The 25,134-nt window shown below is 42.7% G+C and overlaps 1 protein-coding gene across 12 annotated transcripts in view; it reads right to left on the reverse strand.

Moving 5' to 3' along the window:
- KIF13A (kinesin family member 13A) overlaps positions 1-25,134 on the reverse strand; it is a 243,192-nt gene that overhangs the window by 115,722 nt on the left and 102,336 nt on the right. For 11 of the 12 annotated variants that reach the window (XR_011388751.1, XM_008274127.4, XM_070074313.1 and 8 more), the window contains exon 3: positions 23,672-23,684. Coding sequence is in view for 11 of the 12 variants with exons in the window: in XM_008274127.4 (XP_008272349.1) it covers positions 23,672-23,684 (13 nt within the window). In the remaining variant the exon portion in view is untranslated. Of the gene's footprint in view, positions 1-6,361; positions 23,540-23,671; positions 23,685-25,134 lie in introns of those variants that run through there. The other variant, XM_070074310.1, reaches the window with a different exon arrangement.

Raw genomic sequence — 25,134 nt, forward strand, 5'->3', positions numbered from 1 at the left:
GTGTGTTCCAAAAAACAGTAACTCCATGACAAAGTCCATGGGAAAAAATTAAAACCTGTTGCACATGGGTGTACAATCTTATTCCATTTGAGATTGTTGGTGCAATTCTCAATATTGAAGGCTCTGAAAAGTCCTCCAGTAAAGAAACTCACTCAGGGGCCAGCATTGTGGCACAGCAGGTAAAGCCGCCACCTGCAATGCTGGCATCCTATATGGGCACCAGTTCAAGTTCCCATGCACTACTTCCAATCCAGCTCCGTTAATGGCCTGGGAAAAGCAGTGGAAGCCAGCCCAAGTGCTTGGGCCCCAGCCACCCATGCAGGAGACCCAGAAGAAGCTCCTGGCTCTTGGCTTCGACCTGGCCCAGCCCTGGCTGTTGCAGCCATCTGGGGAGTGAACCAGAGGATGGAAGATCTCGCTTTCTGTCTTTCCCTGTTTCTTCACAACTCTTTCAAATAAACAGATGAATCTTACAAAAAAAGAAACTCAATTGTTGAGCTTTTTTTTGGGGGGGGGGGAGACCCTTGTTTGGGTCTTGATACTGGTGGTGTTTCTGAGAACATCCGTTAGCAAACTCTGGCCAATGACTCAGCAGCCTCTTTCCTGGGCTCCTTGCTATACTAGCAAGCAGTCTTTTGTTCTCTTGCAGTTTAAATCATAAACTGCAAGTCTCCCATGGACAGGGATCCTTCCATGCTTCATCCTCCCCAAGGGATGTCAAGCCCTGGGGCACAGCACCTATGCTCTGTGGCCTGGCCTTTGAGAATGGTCACAAGGAGGCCCTGTAGCTGAATGGCCCAACTCCCTCATGCTCCAGCAGAATGTGCCCTTTCCTTGGAATCACTAGGGACAGTGTCCCCCTCTGTCTTTGTTCTCTTCATTTCTACCCTCTGAAATATTTCCAACTTCCTAAGGCCCACTTCAATATACTTTTCTTTCAGGAAGCATTCCTGGGTAAATCCATAGGAATTTTCTTTTCCTTCTCTGAAATTTCACAACATTGTTTAACCTTTTCTAGGGCTCCAATCCCAATTACTCCATTTTTCACCTACTGTGCATATGATCTATGTACATGCTTTATCTCTACTTGTCTCCTAAGTTCCTTAAAGGCAGGAGCCACAGCTAATTCATCTTTGAAGCCGGCGATATCCTTAGCAGTAGTTTTATAATTTCTTATCGAATGATTAATGGCATTGAAAACTTGCAAGGAAGCAGGCACCGAAGAGGAAGCTATGCTCTGAATAGTTTCAGAGCTACGTCTACTTAATTTTGATGCTTTTAAAACTGATTCAGATATACTAGTATATGATGCACATAACTTACATCATCAATCCTGTCTCCAAACAAAATTTTGTTACTTCTACAATCATTTGCTCTGGTCTTACAATGACCGAGTTTCAGAAGAATAGCTATGAAACAACAGTTTCAGCCAGCAGAGTGTGGAATATTTACTGCATTTCAAGGGCTGTTCCAACGACTCAAGAGACCACACAGGCATAATCCAGTTAATCTTACTGCCTCTGGGCAGAAATGAACTTCAACACTTCTCCTGAGAGATGAGGATCTGTCTTGTTTTAAAACATTTCCAGAAAAGGAGATTCCACAACCTCCCTCTAATGGTATCTTATAACACTTAACTCTCCCTCCCAGGGCATTTTCTTTTCTTTTTGTCTTAAGTCAACTCTCCTGACTTTAAATGGTCTATAGAGGATATTTCTTAATGGGTATCTTTACTGTTCTCCTTTAGAGTCCCATTCAATTGCAACAGTGCTATATGTAGTGCAAAAATCATGTATTTCCTATTTCCTAATTTGCATGCCTCCCCCACACTTATTTTTAAGTTTGCAATTCTACATACTGAATGTTACAAACCTTCAGATTTACATGCATAGTAAAGCTACTTGAACTAAAATGAAATTCACCCCTAATTTTGAGGGCCAGTCTATCAGTAAGAATTATTCTAAATTCTATGACCACCACCATTTCTAACAATCAAATGGTCACTTAAAACTGTTTTTAACTAATAAAAACTAGGCTAACCCTCCGCCTGCGGCGCCGGCACCCTGGGTTCTAGTCCTGGTTGGGGCGCCGGATTCTGTCCCCGTTGCTCCTCTTCCAGTGTAGTTCTCTGCTGTGGCCCGGGAAGGTCGTGGAGGATGGCCCAAGTGCTTGGGCCCTGCACCCGCATGGGAGACCAGGAGGAAGCACCTGGCTCCTGGCTTCGGATCGGCACAGCGCGCTGGCCGTGGCAGCCATTTGGGGTGTGAACCAATGGAAGGAAGACCTTTCTCTCTCTCTCTCTCTTACTGTCTAACTTTGCCTGTCAAAATAAATAAATAAATAAATGAATAAATAGTAAAGCCCTGCAAAGGAAATACAGCACTGATAGATCCAACAGTTCTTTCCTTGCCAAATTCTGGCCTCTGCTTGAACTGAGTTATGTCTTGAATTTAAAAATCTTTGATCACTGGTATTTTAGAATGGTGATTCCTCAAACCATAAACAGTGTAAGATATTTTTTTCCTAAACACTTACTAAGAAGAAAGCTATACTCCACCAATCTTGAGTGATTTACCACCAAACTCAAAGCAAGTGAACATAAATTTCTTTTTAAAGATTTATTTATTTATTTGAGAGGCAGAGGCAGAAAGAGATCTTCCATCTGCTGGTTCACTTCCCAAAGGGCCTCAAGGGCCGGAGCTGTGCCGATCCCAAGCCAGGAGCCAGGAGCTTTCTCCGGGTCTCCCACATGGATACAGGGGCCCAGGGACCTAGACCGTCTTCTACTGCTTTCCCAGGCCATAGCAGAGAGCTGGATCGGAAGTGGAGCAGCTGGGTCTTGAAAGGGCGCCCATATGGGATGCCAGCACTGCATGCAGCGGCCTTACCCACTACACCACAGCGCCGGACCCAGAAAAATTTTTATTTTTGTTTACTCTTAACTACAAGTGATCCCCTAATCTTTCTCTTCTATGAAATCTTCCACTGCTGCAGCCTGGCACTGCTTCACCTACGGTCTCAACATACACCTTTGGTGACAGGGCAGTGTCCATGGGATTTCATGCAGGGCAGCCTCTGCACATAATATTTTTCCAGTTAATTCACAGATTGCCAAGGGAAGGAGCTGGAATGCAGACAAGAGCATTCAGTGCATGTGAGCACTGTTAGGACTAAGGAGTCCAGGCTCAGGATGTATTTTTAGAAGTTGCATTACTTTCAGATGCTTTTTCTGGGGGCAGCTGGTTCCTTCAATGGTCAAATACAGACGTGGTTGCAGGACAAGCACCAGGATCCCTGTCAACACCAACACTCCTTGGGTCAGGTCGATAAACAAGTATGACCACGGCAAGTTTAATTTTCAGTTTTCACAGAAATTACAACAATTATTTGTGTGTCACCAGAAAAATTTATATCCATTACTAAGGCAGTTTTAAAGATGTTTATTCTTTGTTTTAGGAAATCTGATCATGTCCCTTATAATCTTTTGAGTGCTAAAAATGAACTTTTCATACACAATTATCCTTTTCATGGCCAAAATTTATTTGTAATTGAATAACACAAGAGTTACTAGTTCTTCTTCTTCTTCTTTTTTTTTTTTTTTTTTTTTTTTTTTTGACTGGCAGAGTGGACAGTGAGAGAGAGAGACAGAGAGAAAGGTCTTCCTTTGCCGTTGGTTCACCCTCCAATGGCCGCCGCGGCCAGCGCGCTGCGGCAGGCACACCGCATTGATCTGAAGGCAGGAGCCAGGTGCTTCTCCTGGTCTCCCATGGGGTGCAGGGCCCAAGCACTTGGGCCATCCTCCACTGCCTTCCTGGGCCACAGCAGAGAGCTGGCCTGGAAGAGGGGCAACCAGGACAGAATCTGGTGCCCCAACCGGGACTAGAACCCAGTGTGCCGGCGCCGCAAGGCGGAGGATTAGCCTAGTGAGCCGCGGTGCCGGCCGAGTTATTAGTTCTTACAGCACTTTTTATTTCCCGATACAAAATCCATTGACATTTCAAAAGAAGTAAAATCATTTTCTTGACAGTTATTCCTTAAAAACTGACCACCCTGGACAAAAAGAAAAACATTTGTTTTCAAAGAAATTGTAATAGAGAAATATGTATTTAAGATTGCTAACTCATTTCATTAGGATTCCTAACACTTATTTAATGTATTCATTATGAAGCCACTCATATCTTAACTGGAGTATGAGAGAGAGGGAATTTCTTAATGCACATTTTTGTTAAATCAAATGGAAACAAAGTATAAACTTTTATATTTCATCACTGACCACCCACCAACACTGTAAGAACATTCAGTGTAAAGGCATTCACACATTTTCAACTAGAAAAAGAGCCAAAAGTACAGATGGTCTTGCGTTGTTCTTTAAGTCTGAAAGCCATTGTCTTCAACAAAATTCCACTCCACCTTTCCAGATTCACACTCTTTCCCCCTGGCTGCATTCGTAAAATCACACAAGGGAACCAGCTTTCAATTCCCTGCAGCTTGCCATTCATCTGCTCCACCTTCAACAGCCTCTTCCACGTGGTAGCTTTGCATTTTTTTGAACCACTGAACATCCAGTAAAGTCACTAAAGCTGTTTTTAATAAGACAAATGTGCTGAGTGATCCATGAGCAGGATATGGCATAGCCCAATTCCACTCCTATCTAAAAATCCTATCACTGATGACATTTCATCAAAATTTAATCTGCAGTTTTAAAAAAAACTGTAATAAAAATTTTAAGAAATAAGCATCTTACATGTTTCTTGGAGAAACAGAAGCCTCAATGTTCTAAGAAATGTGATGTATAATCATGTTCCTAAACCATGATAACCAAATGTGCAGGCACTTCCAACTGTATCACATCTGTAGTCTCTCATTGACTCTTAAAAAAAAAAAAGGATTTATTTATTTGATAGGCAGAGTTACAAACAGAGATATCTTTCATCTGTTGGTTCAGTCCCCAAATGGCCACAATGACTAGGGCTGGCCAGGCTGAAGCCAGGAGCCTGTATCTCCATCTGGATCTCCCATGTGTGTGGCAGGGGCCAAGTACTTGTACTATCTTCCTGCTGCTTTCCTAGGCACATAGCAGGGAGCTGGATCAGAAATGGAGCAGCCGGGACTAGAACTGGTGCTCATATAGGATGCCAGTATCACAGGTGGCAGCTTAACCTGCTGTGCCACGTTGCCAGCTTCTTTTATTCTCTCTGCTTTCATTAATGTGTCCTTCAATCATAAATAGTTTATTCTAGAAGGCCACTAACAAAAACCACCTGCCACTTCTTTCAGCTGTAGGTGCAGCAGGGAACTCAGAGTTTAGATGTTTTCTGCCCACTAGTTACTTACAATCTAGTTTAAAAAATTATTTTTTTTGGGAAAATATTTTTTTCAAAATAATTTTAATACCTCACAATCCTTCCCAACACAAAATAACTAATCTGAAAAGATAATTTTATTTTATGCAAAAATTCCAAACATACACATCAGTTTTTGTGAAGTGAGACAAAGCTGACCCTCTTTCAATTTCTCTTCATTAAAAATCTTTCAATGTCATCTCAAATGTCAATCCCTTATGAAACTTTTATGAAGGACAATACTGTTTATTATTCTGAATTCCACGTCTGTCTAATACGACTCCAAGTGTGTATAAGCATGAGAACATAAGGGAACCTCCAAAAGTTCATGAAAAACCAAGTTAAAAGGTAAGTTTACTGCAAAAATTTTTTGAAATTCATGCAGTTTTTTTTAAAAGATGTATTTATTTATTTGAAAGTCAGAGTTACACAGAGAGAAGGAGAGGCAGAGGGAGAGGTCTTCTATCTGCTGGTTCACTCCCCAATTGGTTACAATGGCCAGAGCTGCGCCGATCCAAAGTCAGGAGCCAGAAGCTTTTTCCTGGTCTCCCATGCAGATACAGGGGCCCAAGGACTTGGGCCATCTTCTGCTATTTTCCCAGGCCATAGCAGAGAGCTGGATTGGAAGTGGAGCAGCCTGGACTTGAACTGGCGCCCACATGGCATGTTGGCACTGCAGGCAGTGGCTTTACCCATTATGCCACAGCACTGGCCCCCATGCACAGTTTTTTAATAATGTGCATTCACCAAGAACTTTCTGAAGACCCTTTATATTTATGATTTCAAAGTTCTTTTGCACCAAAACAAGCATCTTTTAATTCCATTTTCTGCTAAGTTTTTGAAGTACACTCACATAGAGCCTGGTACATGACGTGCCTCAGTAGGTGGCAACCATTGCTATGAGTATTACTATGGTCTACTTCCGGCTTCTCTTCTGTCGATAGGAGCAGTACAACTACCTTGTGGAGCATTTACTATGTACCAGGCTCCAACCCAAGTGTTTTAGATTCTTACCAAGCTGGGAGGTTTCCTGAGCCAGGGAACTGTACTAATTAATTTCTTAAGTACCCGTAGGTGCTCAGTATTTGCTGAATTAAACAGAGAGAGAGAAAAGTGAAAAGGCAAAAATGGCCATGAGCGGAAGAGCCGCTGTGTCAACATCAATGCACAACACGCTGCTTCCTAGCTCCCAAGTCCAAAGTCAAAAGGGCTTCCCTTGAGGGAGAAAGTCTGCTCTATGTGGGCTTGCTGTGCGTTGTATAAAGGAGTGTGTCTTTCTCTTCTACACTGCCCTCATCCTCTCTTCATACAATTGGCCCACTGTTCACATCTGCAGACCCAGCTGCCATCCGACTGCCTGTTCTGCCACTACCCACTTGGAAAACCAAGCCTGAGATCTCCACGTAACTCCCTGCTTCTCCAGTTTTAGGAATACTGGCTGGCCACAGTCCTGTTTTGAGGCTAATTTTCAACTGTGTCCAACTGAAAGACTGCTATTAATATGAAAGACACGTTTCAAATTTGTTCACATTTCGCCACACTGCATTATGAGAATTGAGCCAGACCAAAAAGAAAACAAGGGAGAAAAAAACGAAAGTACTATATTGCATGTCAAAATTTATCCTTTTAATGCCAACTTGCAGCCCTTTGCTCTCTTTCGTCTCTTTCTCCTAATACAAAGACTGTCAAGAATCATCTGAAAAGGAGGCAAACATCACTCATTTGGAGAAGCTGGACTAACACTGAAAAAAAAGCCCAGCATTGAAAGCCTGTCTGATCAAGGGATTGTCTTTCCCACTGCTGTCTGCAAAAGCTGCTCTCTGCCCCATGAATCCCACCCGATATTTGAACATACCTGCTACTGAGCACAAACAAGAAGTGCCAGAAGCACCGCCCTTATTACGGGGGAGTTCTATTGACAGAGCTACCTCCCCATTTTCAAATGTGTCAACAAACATTGTCTTTGTGCAATGCAATTAATCATTTCCTTTATAGAGGCCTATACAGACATGCCAACCAATGTCTTGGATTGCAGTCAATACTGCCTGACTGTGAGATGTCAAAGCATCTTCAAGATTCAACGCAAGCCAACAGCATCATCTGTTGAGCACCTACAAGAAGTAAGGCCTTGGCTCTGAGCTCAGGGACTTCGCAACCTGTTGTAAGAGGCAGTGATGCTGTACAGCGGTACGACACTGCGTTGCAGCTCAAATTTCTTAGGAAGTGTGCAGAAAGTAGCTCTTCAAGGAACTAATTCATGCTTGCTCTCATTTAATGAATGTGAAAACAGGAAGTACATCTCTCAAATCCCCAACCAACATTATAACAGCATACAGCTTCCATTTAACACTATACACATATAAACTAGTGATGCATAAACAATGAGGCACTCACTCCATTCCAACTCTTTCAAATACTCTACTTATCTCATGTTTAAAGTTTTATCACTCATTTCCAAAATTTGCTTCACTGGGGGCTGGGGGTGGGGGAGGGGTGTCACAAATGCACAATCTGTGGTATTTCGAGTTCTTTCATGCCCCAAATACTTCTCAAAAGACTGAGCCACTGAAACAACCTCTCCAGTAGCACATTCAGAATGCAATGTGGATATTTTCAAACAGACTATTCCCTACGTTCCAAATATCTAAGCATGTACTATATGACTCTGTCTAATCTCCCTGATAAATTATTCTTGTCGCTCATTACAAAGGAAATTGGAGTCACCCTGACATCATCTACCATGAGCAATCTCTGGGCCTGGCTTGGAACATCCAGACCAAGACCTTACCTCAAGTGCCCATCACCCCATGCTGCACCACACCCAGTGCATCCAACTGCAGAGTGGAGGAGCTAGGCTGAATCCAAGGCCCCAAGTCTCTCAAGAGTAAAGACCCAGAGGCAGCCCTAGGGTAGCAAATATTTACTGTCTATCAGCTTCTGTTGGCAAGGTCTAACAGACAGCTCACTTGGCTGAGGACGACCCCACCTGGTAGGATGCCAGATCCCTGGATCCCTGTTCCAGGAGGCTTTTACTGTTCTGGCTGGAGGTGTGGGTCAATGCCAAGGACAGGAAGACAGTATTGTTTCTCTTGAAGCCTATTGTCTGTGCGACCTGGTACCTTGCCAGCTGCATCTGAGAGCATTCCAAGGCACAGAGTTATGAGAGAATACCTGGCTGTGCACAGAGCCAGGCAGAAGGAAAGGAGGGATGGGTACCCACAGAAATTTCATGATGAAAATACAGAGCCCCATCTTTCTGAAGACTTTTTTGTTGGTTTAAAAAAACAATTGGAGCCGACGCCATGGCTCACTAGGCTAATCCTCCACCTTGTGGCGCCGGCACACCGGGTTCTAGTCCCGGTCGGGGTGCCGGATTCTGTCCCAGTTGCCCCTCTTCCAGGCCAGCTCTCTGCTGTGGCCAGGGAGTGCAGTGGAGGATGGGCCCAAGTGCTTGGGCCCTGCACCCCATGGGAGACCAGGATAAGTACCTGGCTCCTGCCATCGGATCAGCGTGGTGCGCAGGCCGCAGCGCGCTGGCTGCGGCGGCCATTAGAGGGTGAACCAACGGCAAAGGAAGACCTCTCTCTCTGTCTCTCTCTCTCACTGTCCAGTCTGCCTGTCAAAAAAAAAAAAAAAAAAAAAAATTGGGAAAATTTTTACAAGTCTGATTTAGAGTGATCAAGTGTAGTGGACTGTATTATTAAGTCAAATCACTCCCTGCCCTCCCTGTAGGATGAGTATGCATCCCTGTCTATTGCTACAGGATTTGCAGTGCCTCTCCTATGAGGAATACAATTCCTGACCCTTCTGATAGGAGGTTTGGCTGTGGGACTTACTTTGGCCAATCAAATGTGAACAAAATGATAAATGCCAATTGAAGGCAACAGCTTTAAGAGGCTCCTATATACGGCTCTCTCTTTTTCCCTTCTGCCACAGTTTAGCTGGTGTCTCTATTGGTGGTTCTGCAAATCAAAAATATGTGGGAAAAGAAACTGCATCTGTGCTGAGCACCTACAGACCTTCCTTCCTTGTCCTTATTCCCTAAACAATACAGTATCACAACTAATCGACATTTGCACTGTATAAAAGTAGAATAGACCTGAAGTATATGGCAGGATTATATAGGTTACATGCAAATAATATGCTGTTATAGATAAGGAGCTTGAGCATCCTTGAATTTTGTTGTCCGTGCATGTGTGTGGGGGCGTGCCTGGGGAAGGGAGGGAGGGAGACTTGGAACCAATCTCCTACAACACCAAGAGAGAGTCCTCTCTCTGAAAGGGACAACTTATTAGCAAGTCTCAGGTAGGGGCTATTTCTTCAGATGAGGGCCCAGATTGAAGTCACACAGTGCAGAAGAGACAGCGAACCTCAGCTGACATGTAAAGTTAGAGAAATATCCCTTTTTTTCTCAAGTCACTGAACATTTAAGGCTGTTACTGCCACATCACCTAGCACAGCAGACTTACAGAAGATAAACCTAGATTTTATCTACCCTACAGTCTACACTCACCAACTATTCTGTCTCCTATACCCAGATGAACTTCTTGCATGCATAGCTGTAATCATGTCACTTTTCTGCACACACACACACACACACACACACACCCAAAAAAAACCAAAAAAATACCCAATCATCTTCATGGCTGATTAAGGTCAGACTTCCAAATGCTCGATAACTTTTCCTTTCAAGTACTTTACTCTCTAACCAGTGATGTGACTCATTACTTCCTAACATATCAATCACTTTCCTGTTGGTGTTCCTTATACACAACTTGATTCCTATCCATAACTGAAGCTCCCTAAAGCTCCACATGCAGCTGTGAAGCGTTTCTCCTCTTAAGTCACAAGCACTGAAGAGGCAGGGTGAGAGTTGGGCCTGACAGTTAAGACACTGGTAAGACACCCTAGTCCCACATCAGTGTGCTAGGTTCAATAGTGCACCCCAGCTCCTGACTCTAATGTGCTTCCTGCTATGTGCACCCTGAGAGGCGTGGTGATAACTCAAGTGATTGGGTTCTAGTCACTCATGTGGGAGATTTGAACTGACTTCTTGACTTCCAGTTTGGGCTTAGCTTAGCCAAAGGCATTGCAGGCATCTGAGGAGTGAACCAATAGATGTGAGTCCTCTCTCTGAAAGGATGCTCCATACCAAGTAACATGTTTGGTCTGCAGCAGCCCCATTCCATAGAGCTTGGACGTGAGCTATATATTTTATCTACCATATTTTCAGACATATTAGAAAAGCAAAAAGAGAGAAAAATAATTTAAATATTTTATTTAACTCAGTATATCCAAAATATTTATCTCATATTCTTCTTATTTTTTTCCTATGAAGTCTTCTAAATCTAAATAAAGTGCACATTCCACTTAAAGCACATCTCAATTCATACTGGCCACACAAGGCCCAAAAATCACATGTGGCTAACTAGCTACCACACATAAAGTTACAGATGGAAGGTGTCTCATTTGAAAGTCAATGTTTAGTTTTTAAAAATTCATGGCAGCAAAAAGGTAAAGGCAACTGACTGTGCAGTCACTGGTACAGTCGAAGGTGCAGTCACTGACTGTAGAACCACCACAGGACACATCCACACTTTCGATGGAAAAGCAATTAAAAAGAAAATGAGTGAAAAACTAGACAGCATTAGCAGGGCATAATATGAAGGTATTTCAAAAAGTCTGTGGGGAGAGTTGCTGTGGTGTAGTGGGCTAAGCCTCTGCCTGCACTGCCGGCATCCCACATGGGTGCTGGTTCATGTCCCAGCTGCCCCTCTTCCGATCCAGATCTCTGCTATGGCCTGGGAAAGCAGCAGAAGATGGCCCAATGCGTGGGCCCCTGCACTCATGTTGGGGACCCAGAAGAAGCTCCTGGCTCTGGATTGGCTCAGTTCTGGCCATTGCAGCCATTTGTGGAGTAGACCAGTAGATGGAAGAACTTTCTCTTTGTCTCTCCCTCTCTCTGTAATTCTCTCTCTCAAATAAATAAATACAAACATTAAAAAAAAAGTCTGTGGAAAAATGAAAAGGTAAATTTGGTGCAAAAATGTTTAAAATCAATGCATCATTTTTTCATAATATGCATTTTCCATGAGCCTCTCGATAATCTCTGGTAAGATTTCTCTTCCTTTTTTTCCAAGCAATTTTTATAAAGCCAGGCTTTTGGTGCTTCTTTAAATGATTTGGCCTTCAAAAAGTAAGGAATTTATTTTGCTTTAATGATGTAGATCTCTTCAGCTCACCACTCTGTCAACAAGTTGACATACCATGAAGCAGGATCAAATGTCTTGAAGTTCAGAAGTTCCTAATCTCTTTTGGGAAATAAAATTTTAAAACACTGAAAGTGATTTTAATTCATAAGATCAAATTGCTCAAACAAATCCTATATAACATACTAAACACAATAGTCATGAGGTAAAAATGACAAGTTGAGTGAAACAGGATGTGGCCCTACACAAAGTGGCTTTGCCTATATGATCAGCCTCCATATGTGTGGATTCTGCATCCCTGGACTGAAAATATTAGGAAAAGAAAATGTGTATCTGTACTTAACATGCAGACTTTTTTTAAATCATTATTTTCTAAACAATACAGCATAAAAACTATCTATACAGCATTCAAATTGTATTAGGTATCAAAAGAATTCTAGAAGTGATTTGAAGTGTATGAGAAGATGTATGTAAGGTATGTGAATATTATGCCATTAAAAATGGATGCATTTACATATTAATTTGAAAGGCAAAGAGACAAAGTAAGGAGAGACAGAAAGAGAGAGAGATTTTCTATCTGCTAGCTCAGTCCCCAAATGACCATGACAGCTATGGCTGAGTCAGGCCAAAAGCAGGAGCCTGGTACTCATCTGGGTCTCCCGTGTGGGTGGCAGGGACCCAAGCACTTTGGCCATCACCAGCTGCTTCCCAGGTGCATTTGCTGGGAGGTGGATCAGAAGTGCAGAATAGCTGAGACTCAAACCAGGCACTCTGACACAGGATTGCGGGCATCCTGAGACAGCTTAACCCCTAGTGCCACAATGCCTGCCCCACATTTATGTAAAAGACTCCAGCATCCACAGGGTTTGGTATATTCAGGAAGTCCTGGAACCCTTCCCTTAGATAATGAGGAAGTCTGTATTTACCCTTCCCCTCAAACTCCTTACTCTTTCTTCCTACCTTGCCCCATAAGACCCCCCAACAGAGTAACTTCTCACCACTATACAGCATCACAGAAGATGACCAGATTGTCCTAGACTGGCAATGAGAAGGCACAGACTGGCACCAAGCTCTTCACAGGAGGGTCTTGGTCATTTCACCCCTTAAGCTTCAAGCTTCTGGTTTCAAACAAGGTTGGAATGGTCTGAGGTCAAAGATCTCTTCTAGCTCTGCAGTGCTGACTTGGCACTGGAAGGCACTCAGTAAATATCAAGTGATTAGGGACCAGCATTTAGCGGAGCAGTTGAGATGCCAGTTATGATGCCCATGTGCCATGCTAGAGTGCCTGGCTTTGATTCTTGGCTCTTCCTGATTTCAGCTTCCTGTTAATGCAGACCTTGTAGTGACAGCAATGGACAAGTTCCTGCCACAAGATCTGGATTGAGTTCAATCCGGTTTTGGCCCAGCCCAGCCCAGCCCAGCCCCGGGCTGTTATGGGTATTTGGGGAGTGAATCAGCAAATGGGAGATCTGTCTCTCTGCTAAATAAATAAAATAAAATAAAATAAAATAAAATAAAATAAAATGAAATTGAAGGACAGAAATGGAAAATGGAAAGTAAAAGGAATTTTTTTTATTTTTTCCCCTTGTTTCAGTGTATCTCTTCAGAAAAGCAAGATACTCATGCCAAGCATCACAAAAGCATGAAATAGAAAAGGTACTAGAATATGCCCAGCATTCTGCGGCCACCTGAGTCCAGAAACACAGTGGCCGGCAGAGCTACTGTGACTGAGCACATTTTCCTAGGCACATCAAGAGGGCTTGTAGAATGTCTTAACGAGGAATCCTGCACACAGTGTGTCTTCTCTCCCCTTGTTACCTCCAGCCCAAACCTCACTTTAGCAGAGAAGGCTGTACCTCTAAGACAGAAATCTTGGACTGAAAATGATAATCACACTGAGAAGGAAAGCCACATCTACCTTAACTCTGATAATTATGTGACAAAGGCTCTTTTTAAAGTATGGAGGAGATATAAAGCAGATGTCTCTGTGATTGTTCAAAAACTTATTTTTCTGCTGAAAGGAAACAGAACATGTTATCCCACAAACACTGCAAAATTTGTAACTGGTAAAAGTATGAAAAGATATGCACACAACTCTGCTGAAATAAATGTTTCTCTGCTCAGAAGTACAAATTTATAACTTGAGACACATAACAGAGAAAAATCCAAAAATAAGGTACAAAACATATTGATTCGTATAAATTTTCCTTTCCACTTGGATATGCTATATTACACATTTTTATAAAAAATTTAAATCTAACATTTAAAAGTCAGCTGGGGGCCAGTGCTGTGGTTCAGCAGGTTAAGCTGCTGCCTGCAGTGCCAGCATCCCATATGGGCGCCAGTTCGAGTCCCGGGTATTCCACTTCCAATCCAGCTCCCTGCTAATGTGCCTGGAAAAGCAGTGGAAGATGGCTCAAGTGCTTGGGCCCCTGCTACCCATGTGGGAGATTTAGAAGAAGCTCCTGGCTCCTGGCTTTGGCCTGGTCCAGTCCCAGTCATTGAGGCCCTTTGGGGAGTGAACCAGCAGATGGAAGATTTCTCTGTCTCTCCTCTCTCTGTAACTCTTTCAAATAAATAACTAAATCTTAAAAAAAAAAAAAAAAAAAAAAGGCCAGAAGGATATCTTTATCTTCTCCTTGCCCTAACATAACACTTAGGAAAAAATAACTTTTAGGAACAGAAGAAACCCAGTTTGAGTGCTGATGTTGTGGCATAGAGGGTTAAGCCGCCACCTGCAGTGCTGGCATTCCATATGGGCACTGGTTTGAGTCCCCGCTGCTCCACTTTCAATTCAGCTTCCTGCTAATGCACCTGGGAAAGCAGAGTGCAGAGTGCATCACTGGCTCGTCCTCCTCTTCCATTCCACAAAGCAGGATGGATCCCAAGGTGCTGACCTCTGTTCCATTTCATGTGATCCCTTCTCCCTTGACAACGTAACAAATGCCCCTTCCTCCCCGCCTTCCCCAAGCCCCCCAGGACTTACCTGACCCTTCTAGGGTATAGATTGTAACCTATATCCCTACTAGGCATTATCATCAGATGCTTTGCCACCTTTCCTACTCAATCCACTCTAAACATGGCACCTGCCAATCTCCTGTGGAAGCAAACTAGCTCTTCCTCCTTTAGTTTCTGCTGATTTTTCAAACACTGTTTCAAACCTGAGCTGACGCAGGCTCTTTTTCGCTGTACTGTCTTCTCTCACGCACGGTTAGCATTTACATCCTGGAGACTCTTCCTGAAAGGTTCTGCTCATTCTTCCCCTCCTCATCTCTGGTCTCATGGGTCCTGCTCCTGTGCAGCCCCTTCATCCTTCACTTCTGCTGCATTTATTGAGCACCCAGCATCGGTCATTTTGTTAGAGCTGCAGATGTTGCTATCACTACACCTGAAAACATAGATGTGGCTTTGGAACCAGGAAACAGGCAAAGGTTGGAAGAGCTTGGAGGAGCAGGTTAGGAAAATCCTAGAATACTCTAAGTGGAGCACATGCACAATTCCTGTGAGGGCTCAGGAGATGAGGAGACTAGGGAGCTGGTCCCAGGTGGAGACAGGGAATGGGAACGAGAGTCGAGGCTGCCCTTGTTGCATCACAGCAAAGCACTCGGCTGAACTGTGTCCAAGCCCCAGTGTTTCATAGAAAGCTAAACATAAGAATGATGAAAAACTAGTGGAAGATATTTCTGGACAGCAAAGTGTTCAGGCTGCTACTTGGTTAAATTTTACTGCTTACGCTCAGATTTGGGGACAAAGGGAAGCAGAACAGAAAGATTTAGAAAAGTCAGAGCCTGGCCCTATAAAGAGCAGAAAAAGCCTGCTTGGGGAAGAGTGCCCAGCTTGCTTAAGAGATTCACATGAATAAGTGGGAGTCATGGGCTAATCCTCAAGACAACGGGGAAAAGGTCTCAACAGCATCTCAGAAATCTGTAAGGTTGCCCCTCCTGACACAGATCCAGAGGCCCAGGAGGGCACACTCCTTCCAGGAACTGGGGTGCAGGGTTTTCTGCACTGGCTTAGCACACAAGGCTGCCCTGCTTTCTGGGAAAGAGCTCTGCTGTTGACTGTGGATTCAGTAGGCCCAGGAACAGCCCATGCTGGTGGCAGACCCTGGTGTCCACATGGTTCTGGTTCTGCAGTTGCACAGAATGCAAGAGCTATGGGGACCAAGCTGGCTTCCACTGAGATTTCAAAGGAAATCCTGAGAGGCCTGGCGGAAGTTAGATGCAGGGACACAGCCACCAGAATCTCCACTGGGACAATGCCCAGCTGAGCCACGGGAGCGGAGATGAAGCAAGACCCCACAACAGAGTTACTAGCAGCATGCAAAGCTGGCATGGGAGAGCAGCTGCAAGGGCCGTGAGCTCACCACGGAGGAGGTTCCTCTGGAGGCCTGGGGAGTCCTCCCACCACGGTGTGCTCAGGATGCCTGACTAGGGTTCGAGGTCCGCCCTGCTGAGTTTGCCTTGTTTGGGGTATATTACTCCTTTCTACTTCTCTATTTCTCTTCTAGAATAGGAATGTTTATCCTATCACTATTGTAAGTAGATAACTTGATTTTTATTTTACAACCAGAAAAGTTTGCCGTGAGTCTCAGATGTGACTTTGGACTTAGACTTTTGAGCAAGGTTGCACTGAATAAATACTTGGCACTACTGAGGATGGAGTGTCGTATTTTGCATTGTGAGAAGGGCATGAATTTTGCAGGGGCGGGGGGTGGTAAAGTCAAAGGCCCATGTCTTGGATATGGTTTGTCCCACAAGGGTTCAAGTGCTAGAGATGTGGTCCTCAGTGAGGTGGTATTAAGCTGAGGTCCACAAGAAGGAGGTCAGGTCATGGGATGCAATCAGGAGGGATTAATAGTGTTAGTTCCCATGGAAATGGATTGCTAGAAGGAAAAAAAAAAAAAGCAAAACAAGCCCTTCTCTGCACATACTTCCTGTCTTACCATCACAACTTCTAGGAGCTTGTTTGCAGATGTTTTTCAAATATATGACTTCATTGTCTACACACAAAGATACTTTTGCTGCTTCTTTTACAATTTAGATTCCTCCCTCCCTCCCTCTCTTCCTACTTTACTTTTACTTTTACTTTTACTTTTACTTTTACTTTTACTTTTACTTTTACTTTACTTTACTTTTACTTTACTTTATGGCACTGGCTAGGACTTCCTGTAGTTAGAGTGATATCCTTGTTTTATCTCTTCCTTTAGGTAGAAAGTGTCCGAGCTTGGCTGACGCCACAGCTCACTAGGCTAATCCTCCACCTGTGGCGCCGGCACCCAGGGTTCTAGTCCCGGTAGGGGTGCCGGATTCTGTCCCAGTTACTCCTCTTCCAGTCCAGCTCTGCTGTGGCCCAGGAGGGCAGTGAAGGATGGTCCAAGTGCTTGGGCCCTGAACCTGCATGGGAGACCAGGAGGAAGCACCTGGCTCCTGGCTTTGGATTGGCACAGTGCTGGCTGTAGTGGCCATTTGTGGGGTGAACCAATGGAAGGAAGACCTTTCTCTCTGTCTCTTTCTCTCACTAACACTGCCTGTCAAAAAAAAAAAAAAAGATTAAAAAAAAAAGTGTCCAATCTTTTATCATTTAGTATAATGTGAGCTGTAGATTTTTATCATATGTCCTTTATCAAACTGAAAAATGTTCTGCCTACTAGTAATTTGCTGTCAACATTGTATCTCAAGTTGGTGTTGAATTTTGTCAAATAGTTTTTCTAGCATCTATTTGGATGATCACATGGCTTTTCCTCTGTAGCCTGCTAATATGATGAATTACGGTGATTTCATAATTATGAAACTCTGACTCAAGTTTTTAGAGCACATTCTGTCAACTTAAATTAAAATGAAAGGAGATGGTATAGAGAGTTCCCATGTACCCTCTCTTCCCGTTTCCTCTATTGACAACATCTCACACTAGTGTGCTACATTTATTAAAACTAATATATTAGTGATAACCAAGCTCCACAGCTTACGTTAGGGTCCACTCTTTGAACTATATAGTTCTATGGATTTGATAAATGTGCACTATCACACCATAAAGAACAGATTCCCCTATGCTGTACTTACTCATCCCTGTCCCCCAACTCCTACAACCACTGACTTTCTTTCTTTCTGAAGCACTCATTTGCAATGAATTTTAATTGAGATTTAAAGTAGATCTGTCATAAGTGCTGAGTTAAGGATAGCTATTATTACTAGTCACAGTCATAATAGTATTCAAACAGTACAGTCCTAGGTACAGATAAAAAGGATCTGAGAGCCTTCTCCCATAATAGCTGGATAACAGTAGTGATGACTCAACCAAATATTCAAAATGACACACCTCCCCTTTCTCCTAATTAACACTTCTACATTAGATCTTAATGAACTATACAACATTCTTACCCATAATAGAAAGTGCATATTACAGCCAGGTGATTATTACTATTATTTACCATCATCACATAATTGGACATAATTTCAATAATTACTCAAACACAGGCCACATGAATAAATTATTTCTTAGGAAAATACAAATTAATGACAACAGAATTTAAGTTAATGTTGATGGATCTAAGGTTCAGGGCGCACGTTCCTTTTCAGGTCAGGCCAGGGCAACACACATGGAAGGAATCACCAGGGATGTGGAACAGTCAGGCACACGGGTCATGAGAATGGTTTCACAGTGGTGAGTTTTTTCTGGCAAAATGGCTCTGTTCATCCGTGAAGGGGATAATTACATAGCTGGACTTGAACCTCCTTTCTACTAAACTGGCTTGTGTCTTCCTGCGCCAAGCGATAATTCACTCTCTTTCCTTTCTTCATTCATTGATGCTGGTACCACCTACTAATAACATCCATATAAGTTTTGCATGTTCCATGTCATATAGTTGAAATCATAGAATATATAGCCCTTAAAGATTGGCTTCTTTCCACTTAGTGACATGTAATCAGGTTTCCGGTATGTCTTTTCCAAAGTATAGCTTATGGATTACAATGGCTTCCCCCCACCATCTTATTTTTTTTCTATCGTGGAATAATGTTCCATTGCAAGTACCCAGCAGGTTTATTTATCCATTCACCTGCTGAAGGAAATCTTGGTTGCTTCTGGTGTTTGGTAATTATGAATGAAGTTGCTACAAACACTTGTGTGTTGGAGTTTGAGTGAACATAAGTTTTCAACTTATTTGGGTAAACAGAAGTATGATTGCTGAGTTATACGAGAACACAGTTAGCTTTGTAAGAACATGCCAGGTTCTCTTCCAGATTGGCTGTCCCATGTGTCGTTCTCACCAGCAATGACTGACAGTCCCTACTCCACATCCTTCCCAGCATTTTTGGATTTTGCTCACTCTAATAGGTATATAGGTGTATCTCATTGTTGCTTTAATTCTCTAACGATGTATGTTGAGCATATTTTAATGTCCTTATTTGCTGCTTGTATGTCTTCTTTGGTGAAATGTTTGTTCATATCTGTTGCCCATTTTTTCAATTGAGTTTTCATGATGCTTTTTAAGAGTTCTTTGTATATTTTAAACACAAGTCTATTATCAGGTATGTTTTCTCCCAGTCTGCAGCTTGTTTCTTCATTCTCTTAACAACATCTTTTGCAGAGAAGTTCTTACTTCTAATGAAGTTCCATTTATCAACTTTGCCTTTCATGGATCATGCTTTTGGCATTGTATCTAGTTATCACCAAACCCAAGGTCACCTAGATTTTTTCATATGTCATCTTTTAGAAGTATTATAGCTTTGAATTTGATATTAAGGTTGTAGCTCCCCCATTCGTGGAGGAACGACACAGGACCCTGCACTGTTCTTTTGTCTGCTCGGCCCTTCCCGGGTTTGCTGCTGGTCCTTCCCGGGTTGGCTGCCGATCCTTCCACCTCCGTGGAAGGGCGGCTCCTCCTGCCACTTTCCCCACTTCCGTGGGGGAGCGGCACACCGCCGGCCGGCTCTCTCGGGGGCTGCTCAGATGTTATCCGGATGTTCCCCTTAGATGTTCCTGGTGCATGTTGTCTCTCTCCTCCTTTATAGTCCTCTTCCACCAATCCCAACTCTGCTACCCACATGCCGAGTACGCTGCTCTCCTCCAATCAGGATCAGCTCCTGCAGGTTATTGGTCGAACTGGAGGCAGCTGTGTAGAAGTTATTTACTCCTCTCCCAGCGCCATATTGTGGGAGAGCAGATGCATAGAATAAGTCTTAATTCCAGTAACTTAGTCTAGTCCGAGTTGCTCCCCACAAAGGTCAATGATCTATTTTGAGATAATTTTTTGTGAAGGATGTATGGTCAGTGTTTAGATTATTTTTGCCTCTGGATGTCCAATTGTTTCAACACCATTTGTCTGTTATATACTTCATTCTAATATTTTCTGCTAACTTATTTGATTCTCTCTTCAGCAGGATCTATTTTGCTGCTAAAACCCAACACTAAGTTCTTAATTTTGGTTTTCCGTTTTTTTTTTTTTTTAATTGAGAATTTCTATTGGGTTATTTTCCAAATCTATTTTGCCAGTTTTTATAATTACCAGTGCTAACATTTTTAATTTGAAGTTTTATCTCCTTAAACACAACAAATATATTTATTGGAAAATTCATGTCTAATAATTAGAATATCTGAAGCACCTGAGGATCTATTTCTTTTTTTGGACAGGTAGAGTTATAGACAGTGAGAGAGAGACAGAGAGAAAGGTCTTCCTTCCATTGGTTCACACCCCAAATGGCTGCCACGGCCGGAGCTATGCCGATCCAAAGCCAGGAGCCAGGTGCTTCTTCCTGGTCTCCCATGCGGGTGCAGGGCCCAAGCACTTGGGCCATCCTCCACTGCCCTCCCGGGCCACAGCAGAGAGCTGGACTGGAAGAGGAGCAACCGGGACTAGAACCAGGCATCTGTGTGGGATGCCAGCGCTGCAGACAGAGGGTTAACCAAGTGAGCCACAGCACCAGCCCCAAAGATCTATTTCTATTTTTAAGTATTTCTTCTAGCTCTTGTTCATGTCAACTTATCTTTTCATGTACCTCTTTGATTGTGGGCTGGCCATCACATTTCTAAACTGTTTGAGGAATCGTTCAAGACTTAGGGTCACATTTGTTTCCGCCAGGTGTATAGGGACACCTGCATTCTGAGTACCACATGGCTGGAGCACCTGACACCTGCATTATGGTATCATTTTGACTCAACAGTGGTGCTTGAGATTTATTGGATGGCCTAAATTACTCGGAAGCAAACAGCAATCCATGTTAGGGACGGCTTACTTGTGGTTTCACATTTACACTCCACCCAAAGCTGGTTCTTGATCCACTTGGTTAACCCAGAATATAAGGAGATTACCAAGGGTTCCAACCTCTGGCAGGACCTGAACTCCAGTGATTCCCCTGTCCACTCCCACAGGCCCAAAAGCTCTCAGCAACACTGCTTTGCCTTTGAGCTGATCTTCTGTAAATGGAAAACACCCAAACACTAGCACCATTTCTCGAAATTTTCACCTGCTTTTGGATCTTGCTCTGGCAATTTTCATTAAACCTGGTGTATTGCCAGTGTCTTCAAGTACAAATCTGTAATATTTTATTTATTCTCAGTGGGAAAGGTGATGTTAGTTACCTAATTTGTCATTTTTGAAGGCAAAAGTCAGAATAGGAACTTTTATCCTATGAATTTTGCAAATTCTTTGCTTCTTGCAGTCTTTAATACAACCAATATTATTTGAGTACTATATTGTGCACAGAGTCACTACTCTACCCCTGTTAGAACACTAGGGCTGGGTTTGATTCTTGAAGCAGTGTCTCCTGCCTGGAATAATTTGTTAAATTGAATCAATTGGTCTTTTCAGATGCTTTGCTGATTATTCATACCAAAAACTGATTATTTTAAATAAATCAAATTTCATTCTTACATAAGTATCATTAAAAACACCTTCCTTTCCCTTTCCTGTTTGCTTTTAACATTACATAGTTGCTACAAGGAATGGCCTGTATCTACTTTATTGTCTTATTTTATTTGGCCCTATTATGTCATTTATTAGATTTTAAAATGATCTTTATGCTTTCCAGATGTGCCTATGGCATACCCCACCCTGCCCATACACACATGTGCACACACAAGGGTACTTCAAAAAGTTCACATAAAATATATTATAACAAGCATATGCATGGAATCCAAAAGTGTTTTACCCCAAGATAAATTTATCTTTTAATTCCATTACCCATGAAATTTCTTTTTTTTTTTTTAAGATTTATTTATGTATTTGAAAATCAGACCTACAGAAAAGGGAGGAGAGATAGAGATCTTCCATCTGCTGGCTCACTCCCCAAATAGCCACAACAGCCAGGGCTGGGCCAGGATGAAACCAGGAGCCAGAAGCTCCATCTGGGCCTCCCACATAGGTGCAGGGTCCCAAGCACTTGGGCCATCTTCTGCTGCCCTCCCAGGCACATTAGCAAGGAGCTGGATTGGAAGCAGAGCAGCTGGGACCTGAATTGGTGCCCATATTGAATGCTGGTGTTGTAGGTAGCTGTACTCGCCACACAACGCTGGCCACTCCATGAACTTTTTGAAGTAACCTCATGTATGTGGTAACATGATGATTTAACATTAATTTATTTTGAAAATAGCATGACATTTCTTAGGAACAACTATGATACCTAGCTCAACCACGGCTGGGAACTATAGGCTATATTATACTAGCTAGAAAGTAACTTTAAAATTCCTCTATCCAAAGCAATAGGGATTTTTTAAAATGTGTGCCTCTTTAATTTCAGTGTTTTTCTTTCACTAAGTAGCCATGTGTAGAACTATGTGGTATTTCATTGCTTTTTTTCTGTGGGGAAATAGTCTAATTCACCACAAGCCTACACTGTCTATCCTGGAGAACTTCTCCAGTGATAATACCTGTTCTTTGGGACCAACAATAAGGGAAGTAGGAGCCAGATAGAGTCTTCACAGCTTGCAGTGCAGAAATATTTTCTGGGTTGCAAATTTTAGGGATCATATCTACAACAACAATTACTCTGGGAGAACCTCCTCATCTCCCAGATTCGGCCAGAAGGCCACTGCTTACATGTCTATTATATATTTCCTCTTAAGAAATGTCATAATTTTTGCTCAATGCTGCTTTCCAAGCTGGACTTGAAATCTTAGTGCCAAACGCAATATCTGTGATGACCTCAAAAAACAGAAAGCGTGAAGCAGCATTTAAGTGGATTTCCATACTCTAAGTAAGGGTAAGCTGGATTTTTCCTCTAAACCTCCAGAAAAAAGTAAACATCCTCTATTCTGGATTCTCTCCTAGCCAATGTGTCTTAGATTCTGATCATATGGTATGTGTAGGTACAACCTGTCCTCATCTCATCTCTGGAACCACTGGTATAGTCAGCACCACTGACCAAAGACAATCAAATTTGTGGTTCCTTTTGGTACTGAGTATCCCTCTGCTACCCAAGAAAATGCTCCCTGGTAACAAAACCAACTTTCAGGCACTAAGAGGATGGGCAGCCATCCCTTCTCATTTCCTCAATTTCCCCCTCCATCCATTCCCTCATCTTCCAGCTTCTCCCTTGGAAGCACACCACCAAAGACTGACCAGAGCAGTTGGTGGGGGGCACTCTCACTAGTGTACACTGTGATAGATAAGGAACTCCAGAGGACTCCATAAGGTTGGTGGAAGTAGGGGTCTCTAAGTGAGTGAAGAATTTTTCCAGTGATATTAACTGTTCTTGGCAGGGCTTAGAAAAAGCCTGTCACATCAGTAAGCAGTTACGCTCCATCGTTCTATGATGCTACCACTCTATCTCCCCTCGTTCTGGGGTGGTACCAGGTCTTCCACTCAGTCTGTGCATCAGAACTCAGCATTTCTTCTCTCTGAGCCTCAGTTCATCAACAGAGCAGAAATAATAACCAGACAGGTTTGCTTTAAGGATCAGTCTGGTCATTCTAAGAATGAAGCAATGTGTGAGAGTGCTTTGCAAATGTACAGTGACATCCCAATTTTATATTACCAATGCTAATTAATTGTGCATAGAGTTTCAAATTACAACATTATTTTTTTTTCAAGAGGACAGAGTTTCTACGAGGGATGTGATGAATAAAATCCTAGGTTTTTGAACATGAACTCAACGTACGTGCCAAATTCCATACAGTGCTTACCTTGGGAGGTTTCCTGCATGATGAGAAGAAAGAATTCAGTGGCAGAGACACGGAGGGTTGTTAACACAGCAGCCACATCAGAGCACAACAATGAAAGAGAAAAAGACAAGGGAAATTCAGTACCTTGATAACATGATTTGAAGCATGTTCTACTTCATAAAGATCTGAAGCCAAGTTCAAACACACTCTTATGTGAAGTGATAAATTCTTACTTACTCAAAAATAAACTTGTTGTGAGCATAATCTATTACTTTCCTGATTTAGTAGAATGGATCCACGCAGTTATTCTGAAATATTTTCACTGATTTTGAGGAATGCCAATGGAAGTACATCAATTTAAAGAAAGATGCTATAATTATTACTGCATGGGTTAAGTACTTTAAAAGCAATTTTCATATTTAAATTTTTTCTTAAGCTGATTTTAAAAACACATGAACATTTTCCTTTGATAGATACATATACTGTATATATACAGGAATTTTTCTCACTTAAAAACCAATGTTCCAAAGATAATTTTTTATCTATTTCAGTCCTGAACAGAAATTTAAGCAAGTTACATCCCCAGCATCCACACATGCACTTTTTTAAATGACTGTTTCTGCACATTAATAATTTAGAGATAACTGTAACTGTGCCTGGAGAAAACTCTAAAAAGGAAAAAGTTTTTAAAGTAACAAAATATTAGGTTGAAGGCCGGCGCCGCGGCTCACTAGGCTAATCCTCCGCCTAGCGGCGCCGGCACACCGGGTTCTAGTCCCGGTCGGGGCGCCGGATTCTGTCCCGGTTGCCCCTCTTCCAGGCCAGCTCTCTGCTGTGGCCCAGGAGTGCAGTGGAGGATGGCCCAGGTGCTTGGGCCCTGCACCCCATGGGAGACCAGGAAAAGCACCTGGCTCCTGGCTCCTGCCATCGGATCAGCGCTGTGCGCCGGCCGCAGCGCACCGGCCGCGGCGGCCATTGGAGGGTGAACCAATGGCAAAGGAAGACCTTTCTCTCTGTCTCTCTCTCACTGTCCGCTCTGCCTGTCAAAAAAAAAAAATATATATATATATATATATATTAGGTTGATTTGCTTTGTAAATATGTTCTTTGTGTACAAAGTTAAGGAGATAAATCACAACACCTAAGGCATTTGCTTCCTTTGATAGCTCTTGACCTTCTGATAGTTATTCTTGATCAAACTCTGATATCATCAATTCATTAATTGGAAGGTCGTTGTAAGAGGGAAATGGGGGTTGTGTTCCATGGCTTTTATCTTTCTTCATAGGGAAGACTCATGGGGATGAGAAAATGGATTTTCCAGGGCAGAAGGTATTGGAATCAAAAGGTAGAAGCAAAACAGCAGTATGCCCTTTCTCTGTCTCTGGGTTCACCACTCCTCACAGAGCTCTGAGGAACCTGAACAAAACCCAGAGTTCATATGGAAGCTAAAGGAGTTGATCTCATAGAAGCAGAGAGTAGAGCAG

Source organism: Oryctolagus cuniculus, chromosome 5 (genome assembly GCF_964237555.1).
Source record: "Oryctolagus cuniculus chromosome 5, mOryCun1.1, whole genome shotgun sequence".
Lineage (NCBI taxonomy): Eukaryota > Metazoa > Chordata > Mammalia > Lagomorpha > Leporidae > Oryctolagus > Oryctolagus cuniculus.